General features: G+C 39.1%; 1 protein-coding gene across 3 annotated transcripts in view; it reads left to right on the forward strand.

Moving 5' to 3' along the window:
- Window positions 1–8,262: 8,262 nt before the first annotated feature.
- APBA2 (amyloid beta precursor protein binding family A member 2) overlaps window positions 8,263–12,117 on the forward strand; it is a 39,864-nt gene continuing 36,009 nt past the window's right edge. For all 3 annotated transcript variants that reach the window (XM_033517065.1, XM_015638763.2, XM_033517064.1), the window contains exon 1: window positions 8,263–9,268. In XM_033517065.1, coding sequence (XP_033372956.1) covers window positions 8,300–9,268 — 969 coding nt within the window. In that variant the 5' untranslated portion in view covers window positions 8,263–8,299. The remainder of the gene's footprint in view (window positions 9,269–12,117) is intronic.

Raw genomic sequence — 12,117 nt, forward strand, 5'->3', positions numbered from 1 at the left:
CAAAGACCCCGCGATATCACCTGGTGAATAGCTCAAAAAGGAAGATTTTCAAACCCATAGAAAGTAATTTTAGAGATTTTACTCTCAGGTGAGGTAATCAAACATCTCAAATGTACTTGTTCATGTTGACGTGGTTTAGCAGACATTCCATTGCAGTCATCTCTTGTTGGTTGGTGGTTTCAGGGTGAGGAGAGGTGCAATAGGTATGGCAGGTCAATAGATGCTGTTCATGTCTTTAGTGCACTCACAGTTCATATTCTACTGAGAATGCAACCTGCACACTGCCAACATTTTGTTATAGCTCAGTAGTAACTCAGGACAGGCTGCTCCATTTTAACAGCATTGCCTGTGGATACAGAGATGTGTATTTGCAGTATCTAATTCACTGCAGCCATTGTTGCTTTAGGCAGAATTTCTGCAAAACTGCAAATGAAACAATCTTGACATACAGAAATGAGAATTTATCTCACAACTTGAATTTCTCAGTCTGCTGTCAGTTGTTAAACTAATAAAATGAGCATAATGATGATTAATAATGGACATAATATTTTCTTTGTTTGCCTATTCAGTGATTTTTTTGTGACTACCTCAGATTCACCGTAGTCACATTAGAGGAAGCAGAGAAATTGGATAAGATCTTAGCTACACAGGAAGACCCTAGTGGCTACTCTTGAGATAACTGGCAAGTCATGTATTTTAATGCCATCTATTTTTAGCTGCTGCTCATTTTCGCTTCCCCCACACATTTCCCTTGCTTCTTTAAGAATCATTCTTGCTCTGCTTCCCATGCAAATCTCTTGCTGTTTTCTAAGTCTCTATTTCAATTATATTAAGCATATTAAAATAATATTTAGATGATTGATTGAAGCTCTGAAACACTGAGTAGCACCAAATCTAGGAGTTGTCTTTAGCTGTTTTTCCTCCTGGCCTATCCCAACTGTGCTTTTAAAAATCAGAGGCAGGTGGTATAAAATAATGTGTAATCATAAAATTGTAACACAGATATGCACTGTGTGAGGATGGGGAGTTTAGGTTAAAAGGAAGACCTTGAATCTGGACTTCACCATGTTGTTGCTGCAATTAAATTTAAATAACTTTTGTTGATGTTGTAAATTTGTATCTTCTGGTTTTATTTCTGCCCTTCCTGAAAACAAGGGACTGTGTACAACCAGACACAGGGTCAGCATTAGATGAACCTCAGCTGCATTCAGGCTCTGCAGGTGAGCTGCAAAACTCACATCATTTACTGTGTGAGCCAGAGGCACTGGGGGAACACAGACCATCTCTTTCTTCCCTCCTCAAATCACACACGGTGTGTTTGATGGTTTTCTGGTTTGTCTATTCAGAGTGTGTAAAGTGCTTTGTTTTCTTTTGGACCTGAGGCAGTCCCAGCCTGACAGCAGTCCAGCAGGGAAATGGGAAGCTGGGTCTTGATAGAAGAGACTGAGAAAATAAAGAAATATTGAAAGACATCTAACTTCAGTGTCGATTTTATAAAGTTTTTTGACAAATCGTCATCATTTTCTAAAGGCACTCATGGAAAAGAAGTCAGATTAAAACAGGCTAATTTTGAATAGAATTTCACAGGACAAAAGAAAATGTTTTTCTGAATCCCAGGAGGTTTCTGCCTGATGCAGACAACAGTGTTTTAAAATGTATTTCCTTACTTGTATTTTGTTGGATTTGAATGAAGGAAATGTGAAGGCAAAATGAAGGATAAATATGAAAATCTTAGATAGCAAGTTGCTGTTAGTTCTATCCCCATTTTATGTTTGCTACTCTTATTTTTATACCTACAAGTCTAGTCTATATAGACTATCTAGAAGAGGTCAAGCATGTGAGAGTAGAAATACCTTAAAATAAATAATAAGAGAGCTCATTTAAGACTTGTCTTCTTTCAGCCCTCTAATTTCTGTTGTGGGTTGAGAAGAATATTCTCCAGGATGAAAGAAGAAATTAAAGGGTTATTTAGGTCATTTTGCAAGAACCAAGAGAAACTGGAAGTTCCAAGAGTTAAGCTTTAAACTTCCTGGAAATGTCCTGAGTTGTCAACAACATGGACAAAACACTCAGAGAAAGGAATTGACATTTTTAACCAGCCTAACATAAACAAATAAGTCCTATATCAGGCTATGCCAGCCTGAGTGAGAGAACTTCAGTAACATTGAGATGGCACTTGGAGCGTCATGACATGACCCTAATTTAATTATGTTGTGGTAGTCCTCATTGCTGGAGACTCTTTTCATCCCCAGTATTAGAAGGTCAGTGTTACCCAGGCTCACTCTATGCAAGGGGAACCAGCATGCCCCTTCTTCCTGTGCTGTGTCCTCTCCTCCCTTCCCTTTGTCAGAGACTGTGCTTTTCCAAAATCCCATGTCACATGCTCAGACTGCTGGCACTGACACTGCCGGATTAGGGCTCCAGTGAGAGTCAGGATCCCAGTTCCACCTGCTTTTAGAAGAGCTGGCAGTCACCTGCACTCTGCTTCTGGAGCTTTGTGTAATCAATTCTCATGGTCTGGAGAGTCAGCACCACTGAAAAATGAAGTTAATGCATTTGGCCTTGGGGAATCAAATGGCTACAGAATCTGACATAGTCACAGCAGGCTCATGTTCTGTTATCAGCTTATTAAAAATTCCAGTTCCCAGTCTAGGATCAGTCATAATTCCTCTCAACCAGCTTAGCAGATGGGAGCCTATTAAGTCTTCTGTAATGAAAGCTTACTGAGAAATACTATTAGTTTAATATTAAAAATTGTTTTGAATGAAGTTAGATTCTTTTCCACTTTAACTTATCTCTTTATTGGAGAAGAGACTGATATAATTATCATAAAGCCTTTCGATCATGAATTTTCTGATGCAGTTCTGTTGAAAAATACTGTTATCTCAGTTACAGAGGTACTGAGTAAGTAGATGAATGTAGCAGATCTAAACATGTCTGTGTTGAGAGGGTTGGGTGTTGTTTTTTCTTTTTCACATCATTTCTGGATTATGAATATATAGGGCCAACATATGGAATAGCTTCAGTCTGCAGTGCATCCACGGCACAGCTCAGCAGAGAGAAGCAGGGCTGTGGGCTGCATGTGCTATGATCTCGCCTGGAAGTAAATTCTGTGGCAGTGCTTGTAACTTACATCTGAAGTTGACTTATAAAGAGTAGAACCAGTTTAATAGCAGCGAGATTGCAGAGGATAACTGCAGAAAATAGGAGGTATTGAACAATTCCAGGGAAGCAAAACTTGATTGTCAGTTCTGTCAAAACTGACAAAAGATGCAGATATCTGAAGTGTGGGAGAAAGACTGAGGAATAGATGGAAAAACAAACCTGGGGAGGAGAAGGCACAGGAAAGAGGCCTTGCAAAATAAAGTGAATATATCAAATTCAGGCCAGTAAAATTCTTAGTTCACCTGTAAGTTGAAACAGCAGGACTCCAAAATAATTTGGCTGTAGACAAGCATGCAACAGTGTATTTGTTGTCAGAAGAACCTAACAGTGCTCCCCTGCCCCTTCAGGTCACTGTGGATGTTAAATGTCATTAACTTGTTTTGCTCCCACTAAAATCTATTCAATTTATGAATGAAGTATAGATGCAATGCAGTTCTTTAACCACAGCCAGCATTACCATACTGGGTATTTCACCCTGTTTAGAATTGCGTATAGTTTCCCATTTTTAATGCTAATTTAATTGGTCTCTTTTACTGGGAGGACAGTAAAGAGATCTTTCTACACAGGTGAAAGATGTTAAAGTGTTAAGGTTGATAAATCCCTCCCTACAGCTGTCTGGGATTAGGTGCAGCAAACTCAGGAGAAAGCTAAGGAGTATAATGAGTACTGATTAGAATATATTCCAGCTGTAAGCCAGTAGTCCTGTTTCTGGGAGCAGAAGAAATTGGTTCCCCTATGCATACTCCTTTTTATTCTTACATGGAAATGCAGCATGTGTTTCCTGGAGATTGATTTTCCTTTCAACACTGAGCTGAGCCAGGGAAAATTAAGAAAAATAAAGTAAAATCATTATTGAAAGAAAAGCATTTTTACTGAGAACCATGTGTAACTTATTCACTTATTCACTGATCCTGACAGCACTGATGGAGATTTAGTTATGCACTGTACAACTGAAGTCAGGGTTTGATTGTCTCAGCAAGACATTACAAAATTACTGAATCCCAAGGAATGTAAACAGGGATCCAGCACTGATCCATGTTCCCAGGAACACTTCATCCCAACTGCAGCCAGAAGTGTAAAAATGTGCTTGGAGTGATGCAGAAGTTTGACTTAACTCTGCTATCAAGGAGGGAGGTGAGATATAAGAAGTAGGAGGCAGTCTTACACCAAGCAGAGGAAATGATCTGTGGGCTCCATTGGAGCCTTTATTGATAAAGTGCCTCTGGATCCAGCAAATCTTTGCTCCTCTCTTCACTACAACATTGAGTAATATTAGATAGAAATACAGTATTTTCTCCAATTTCTAATTTTCTTGATACCTATGATGTTAGAACGTTCCAGTAACTGATGTGAATATTAGCTAAAGTACTAATCCATGCAGTCAGTGACTCAGAAGGCTTTGTACAGCAGTCTGAATAGCAGAACACATGGTAAAAACTTGGTATCTGCTGCATTTCTAAAAAAAAAAAAGTCAAAATTCTGATTTTGTACTTTTAAAACCTGTAAGATTAATGTCTCTGTAGGTGAGAAGACAGAAGAGTTCAGATCTGTGGCCCTCAGGAACATTGCTATGACATGAAACAGCTTAAAATATTCAGGTTATGCTAAACCTAATCAGTGATTAGGTAGCATTTTGCTAGGAAGCTTGGGAGATATTTTGATACAGTGGAAGAAAACTAGGCTGCCCTGGCTGTTCTAATATTTGAGTTAAAATACAGCTGTGTGTTTCCTTGACAGAAATGTATCTGCAGCTCCATAAAGAGCAGTTCTCAGACTGGTGTTTGAAAACTCAGCTCAGTAATTCTGATGTGTTGGTACAGTTGGAGAAGTTACATTTTATACTTGAAGATGCTGTAATCAGTGCACATTCAGTCTGCAATTCATGGGCTGAAAATAATAAATTCTGCCTTTTTATTTCAGTACTTTGTTACCTTAAGAGTAGTGCCTGAGAAGATTGCAAAGGAGGCCAACTAGAATTGTAATTGCTGTGCAGAAATTGCTTTGTAACTTCAGTTTCCATAGCATTAAGATCAGCATTGCCTCTCACCAAAAAATCCGTCTTATTTTGCCTCAGTTCCAGCATACAGGGGTTAAGCACTGTCCTCAATCATTGCTCAGGCTGAATTAACTGAAAACCCATTTCCCATGTCCCAGTATATCAGTGCTAGACATGCTTGTGAAGAATTATTTTCTCTATTTCTTACCACCTATGCTCTAAAAAATTTCCAGCCTGCCACTATTTTTTTTTAAGTTCTTCCCACCACAGTGCAGCTGCTGCACATTAAAAGGCCCCTGGTAGGGCAGGACTGCATTACCCTGCTGAGAGCCCTCACCTGGCACCCACAGCTGATGGAGCTCCTCTCATCAGCCACCCCTCCCTCCCTAGGCTCCTTCCTTTTGTCTCTCAAATCACATTCAGGTGGCTTCCTGCAATGTGTTCCAGAATATCTAGAATGCACTGCATTTTCCTGCAGGTAAGTGACATCTTTGAGCATTCACTCATGGAATTTATAAGAGGCTATTGCTGTAGAGATACCACTTATGGTAGTTTTAGGGCCTGGATACTAAATGAAGAGTCTTAGATGTGGGTGGAAATACTCCATTACACTGGCTAAAAAAAGGGTTCTCATCTCCATATGCTTTAGGAAAATCTGAGTCATGGGTTTCAAACTGTGCTTGTTACAGGCTCTGTGCTTCTGTATCTTCAACTACACTGTAGTGACTTATAAGCAGGGTCAAGTGCACTGTAAATATATTTAAGTATTATTTAATATGGATAATATTTCCACTAGAAGATTGAGGCCATTGCACATGAGAACTTTTCTGTCAATAAGAGGCAATTTGTTCTGTTCTTGACAAAAAATAATTTTGGTCAAACCAGATGATCTCTGTTGTTTTCTTGCAGTGCCATTCAGAATTATTATAGCTCTCCATCTTAACTCATTTTAGACATGTATGTGTAGTATACTTATTCCTGAAATGGTCATACAAGCAATTTGTCTTGCTTGTGGGCAGATTTTGCAGCCCGTGCAGAGCATTGCAGTGTTGTGACTTAGATTACTATTTTAATCCAATGTAAAATATATTTTTTTATACTGCAGTCACAGTATAGAAACATCTTTAGTTTGCAGTCAAAGCTGACTAAATCAGGGGTAACCCCAGGGGATGGATGGCTTGTTGTTCTGAGTTTCTTCTAACTGACTACATAGTAAATAAGTATCATTATTATTAAAGGATAATGGGCATACAGATTGCACTGAGAAAACCTTGCGAGTCTCCTAGTTCTTCCAATAGTGAGCAGGGGCAAGTAATCACTGAGAAAGTTTTGCCTTCTCTGATCTCCTTTAAAACTTCTCTTCAGATACACTATTTACTTTAAAGCTTTATTATGTCAAGATTAATTCTTCAAGGTAACAATAACCAAAAAGTGCTCCATATGCTGTGTTCCTTTCATATCTGCTGCTGTGCCTAACATGACTTCTGCTTTGTTTCTCAGAATCTAGAACCCATGTTTCAGGGTTAGATTTACCACATGATATCTTTGCAATAATTCATAGATACATTACATCCCTGGATTTGTCAGAAACTAAGGATTGAGAGTTTTCTTGTGGTGTCAGAAGTTCTACAGGGATTCTATAAGGTTCTATGTTACAGTGACAGGATTTTTTTTTATAAGTTCATAATGCCTAAGAAATTGTTCCCTATATAGCTCCTCTAATCCTTTAGCTCCATGCCAGTTTTATTGCTCAAGCCTGGTTAAATCAAACTGTTCTCCCAGTTGTGTCACTCAGGTGAGGAGCCTGAGCTCACTTCGTGCCCCAAGTAACTGCACAGGTCAAGTTTATCAAAAGGATACAACAATGAAATGCAGATAAACACGGATACTGAGAATATGTTATTTCCCCCTTCCAAATCATGCAGCAGATCATACTTGTCAAGCCTGTCTAGAATTAGCTATTTTCTTTAACTATTTTTTATATAGTTCATATAACCTCTGCTTATTTAGAATCACCTGGGTGCTGTGTGCACTTTTGGACCCCATCATCTAAAAAAGATGTGAAGGTCCTTGTATGTGTGCACAGAATGGCAGCAGAGCTGGTGGAAGGGCTGGAAGGAGGTGTCCTTTGAGGGGTAGCAAAGGGTTTTGAGCTGGTCTGGTTTGTAGAAAGGAGGTTTAGGTGATCTCATTGCCCTCGACAGCATCCTCCAGAGGGGAAGTGGGCAGGGAGGTGCAAACTTCTCCCCAGAGAAGGTATCCAGTGGCAAGATGGGAATGGTTCAAAGCTGTATCACGATGGGTTCAGACTGGACATTAGGGAGCATTTCTTTACTAGGAGCACAGTCAGGTGCTGGAACAGGCTTCCAGTGGCAGTCAATGCCCAAGCCTGTCAGTGTTTTAAGAGGCATTTGGACCAGGCCCTTATAGCATGCTTTAACTTGGTCAGCACTGGGTGATTTTTGTAGGTCCCTTCCAACAGGAATAATCTATTCTAAAAGCAATATTTGGTTTAACAATGGGAGATACTCCATGGCATCCAGATAGAAAGGGCTAATAAACCAGCAAGTGCCTTTAAAAAAATAACTTTTAATATCAATGCATTATCTTTTAGTGCACTATGTGACTGCTAAGTTAATAGAATTATTTTCCTTTAGTTTTGGTCAGAGCAGGTCATATTCTAAATGTTTGCTTTCAGTACACGTTAAAGAAATGCCTAAGCTGAAAATTGAAAAGAGGTCCCATTTACTGCATAGTGATCAAAGCATGACCCCTTACTGGCAAGAAAGAAAAATTGAAAACTAATTTCAAGGTTCAGGATTAATTCTCTGTCAAACTGACAGAAGAGAGCCTACACTAGAATACATTTAGCATAAATGTAGAACCTTCTCTTTATCTGTTCCTTTCAGAGTGCAACTTATTACTTTGATTTCATGGTTCCATAGGATAAGCATTTTAAAAGTTAGCTGTCTGAATTTGGTGAAATCTCTACAAACACAGGCTTTTTTACCAAATGAATCAATCAGTTTGCTTCCTATTAACATCACAGTTCTCTGCTGATGACCTTTTCCTGAATGTGTGTTTTTCCATCTTCCCTGCAGTAATTGCTGGAAATGATTGTCATGTAAGGAGCTGGCTATGGCAAACAGGAAACATCAAAGCACTACAGCCAGCATGTTGGATCACAGAGCCAGAGCTTGCCCGACTTCATCTCACACCAGGGAGCCCGAAAATGAAGAAAGTGACCTTCCCATTGAAGATTATGCAGCAAAGGAGGCAGAACTAGCAACTGTCAGACCAGGTAGTCCCACACCTGTGGAACATGAGTGCAATGACCATAGTGGAGATGGTGACTCCAGCTCTGACTACGTAAACAACACTTCTGAGGAGGAGGACTACGATGAAGGCTTGCCAGAAGAAGAGGAGGGGATCACATACTACATCAGATACTGTCCAGAGGATGACAGTTACCTGGAAGGAATGGACTGCAATGGGGAGGAGTATGCTCCCCATGAGGAACACCATGTTGAAACAGATGAATGTCAGGAAGCTGTAGAAGAATGGGCTGAAAGTAAAATTCAGCACCAAGATGAAAATGAGGTGATGGACAGGCAAGAGTGGCAGGAAGGTCAAGATAATGGCATTCAGATTTTGGAGGATGAAGCATCGTCTTTGGAGATACAAGACCAAGAAGAAAACATACAGTATTGTCAAAGTGAAGGTGACTATCCGGACTATTACCCAGCAGAGGCTAATGGAAATTCACAGGGAATATCACCATACCATTCTAGAAAAGAGGATGCAGACCTGGAAGAGCAGGAAGAGGACATTGACCAGATTGTAGCAGAAATCAAAATGAGTATGAGCATGAGCAGTATTAACAGTACAACAGAAATGAGTCCAGAGCACACTGGGACTGAAAACATGGCACATGACTACAAAGAGACTTGTTCAAAGGGAGAAGCTGTTCACAGTGCTAACAGGCATGAGGGGAGGCCAAAATCACTGAATATCCCATCTGCCTCTAAGCACAGTGGAGATGTGCATCGAGGTTTTAAAGCAAAGTCAAGATCCCCAGAGGACAGACAGAAGTGGCCACAAGAGCAGGTATGAGGTGCTTTTTTTAACCAGACTATCAGAGGCATTATGCAAATGTTACATTAGTTATTTAAAACAAAATTCGGAATATTTTTATGTATTAATCTGTAAATTATTAGAAATATTTTAAATTTTACTGTAACTGTATTCACATAATCACACTGTGTTTAGAAAGAGGTGCTAAATGTAATCTGCATATATAGAGAGCTAGCAAAGAGCTTCTGCACAGAGAAGAGAATTCAAACAAAGGTATTCCAGATGCATGGGGCAAAACCAGTTTCTTTACACTATTTTCATTCTGCAGGGACAGTCTGCAGAAACTTAAAACTGGGGTCAGCATTGAAATAGTTGAATTTTTTTTTTCCATTAATGGCTCCTGTGCCATTGCCTTAATGGTTGATAACTTTCTGTTTTTGAGAGAATGAATGTTGAATCTAGACATACTGTATAAGTCAAAAAAAAACCTTCAAGAAGCGCCTGCATGTTTCTGTGGTATTTTTACTAGCTGGACATATCTTGACCTTGACAAGAAGGAAGAAATAGGAGCTTTACTCTTACCAAAAATGCTGTTAAGCAGTTTTATCAAAAGAATGCTGTAGAAGTTAATTTAAACTGTGCATGATCTTTTCTTGTTCTAATGCTGAGTGGCAGAAAAAGAGTCTAAGAATGAAGCTCAAGCTTTTCTAAAGGAAGAGAGATGTGCCTTTTTTCCCTGAATTCTCAAATTGAATGTGGTTACTTCTTAGAGAGACATACCTCATTCCCTAATGTCATTTTAAAGCCTTAACTTTGCATCTCTAAAATTATATGCAGTTGAATATTAGTTATCTTTCATCTGCCATGAATAGATCTACCTAAAAGAGTTGAAACATAACATGTGCTTGGATAACAACTAGTAAGGATAAATGAATTATTTTGCCTTATCTTTAATTAAAATGCCTTGTTAAACTTTGCATGCAAATGTTTCCTCTTTCAGCTATATAGACTCTCTAAATACGTTTTTCTATAATTAAGTGCCCCACAGTTAAACAATTTAGTGTAGGTGATTCCATTAAAATATATTAATTCCTCTGAAAAACAGTAAAAGGAAATCAAATGTTTAAGTATATGGTGATGAAACAGGTCGACCTTCATTATAATTGTGAACAAAAAAAAGTCTTAGGGGGATATTTTCAGATTTCCCATATCTGCAGCAAGTTTTTAATATTCATTACTACATTCTATTTCCAGAAGTATAATTACAACCAAATTGTGCAACTTACTATATTCAGTGCCCTACTGCCAGCATAAAAGTCCCTTGGTGAATAAGCTTGCTGATGTTGAATGAACAGCTACTAGGTGCACAGAGGTTGAGGTAGCATGCTTTTGTGATGGTCTTTCTCCCAGTAGCTACTACTGGGAAAGTTGTTCCTTGCAAGTTCTCATAATATTTGCTGAACAAATGACAAAAGGAGTTCCTGAATAAGAAAGAATTCCTCAGTGTTTTACTAAGTAATTGTTGGGTCCACCCCCACCCCAGATGATTTCCCATTCAAAATAGACTTCCATTTCGACAGCTTTTTGCTGTTTTGAAGTTTATTTATCAAAAGCTGAGCTGAACTGCATTGTACCTTTATCATTCTCAATAGACTCCTAACAGCTGAGGGTTGTGTAACACCTGGGTATTGATTGAACTGCCCTGGTGTGAAAAAAACCCAAAGCACCTAAGTATTTCTGAACTGCATGTCTGAATTTTGATTGTTATTTCCTGTCAGTCTTGGAGCAGTGCCCTCATCTTATTTAATAACGAGGGAAGCACTGCTGTGATAGGTAACCCCAGGCTGGGCTTATACCATCACTTTTAATAGCAACCACAAACTCCTGTCTTAATGCATAGAGAACACTGGACTGTACACAGTGTTTCATTCCTTCAAACATGGAGACAGGAAATTAGAGATACAGCAGTATGGGTGTATCTACTGCAGGCTGAACAAACTGGGTGGCAAGGCATACATTTCATTTATAAGAAAGGCAACAAGGCACGGCTGCTGTGGGAACTTCACTGAAGAGAAGAGCACAAGCCTCCAAGGCAAAAAGCTGTGAAGTGGTACTTCTTACAGAGATACAGAGGCTCCCAATTGGAGGCATGAGGTAATTCTCCCTCTACCCACCTTCAGGGATGTAAAAGAGTGAAAAACAAGTTCAATAACCTTTGGCAAGCATTATTTGAATGTGTGTGTCATGACAAGACTGGTCTTACCTTGCTGTGTTCTTCTCACCTACTGCAGGTAATCATTCTCAGCTTTAGCCAGATTTACAAATCAGGCTCAGGATGAGGGCATTAGAAGAAGAGTTCAGTACCCATTTCTGCCCAACTGAGATTTTTTCTTAATAGCTCCTCCAAAGTCCTTTGCACAAGGTGTGGTTGGATGTTTAGCATTAATAGTGGACCTCAAAGAATTTAGATAAAGTGCAGAGGATTTTGTTTTTCTTCTGGGGCATTCAATTCTTCTAATATTTACTATGAAACCTCAAAGGGATGGATGGAATTAGATGAACCTGTGTCTCATTTGTGAAACCAAGACAGCCGTAATTTTAACTACAATATTTAAACCATCTACAATAATTCAGTTTCTTCCAGAGTGAAAGGAAAAAATGCAAGGCTATTGTCAGTATTTGCCTGATAAACTTACTGTTTGCAGAGAAGCTGCTTAGAAGAGCCTTGGTTTTACCTTGCTAAAAGATCTGTTATTAGAAATGTGCATCTCACAGTACAAAATGTCATGCTGCAAGGGATGACAGAGGCATATATATTGCATATAGAGCACTTTTTTTGGCCTCAGTTATCTTTAAAAAATGTAGATTTGAATGCTTCTAGG

The sequence above is a fragment of the Parus major genome, chromosome 10, assembly GCF_001522545.3.
Source record: "Parus major isolate Abel chromosome 10, Parus_major1.1, whole genome shotgun sequence".
In the NCBI taxonomy this organism is placed as follows: Eukaryota; Metazoa; Chordata; class Aves; order Passeriformes; family Paridae; genus Parus; species Parus major.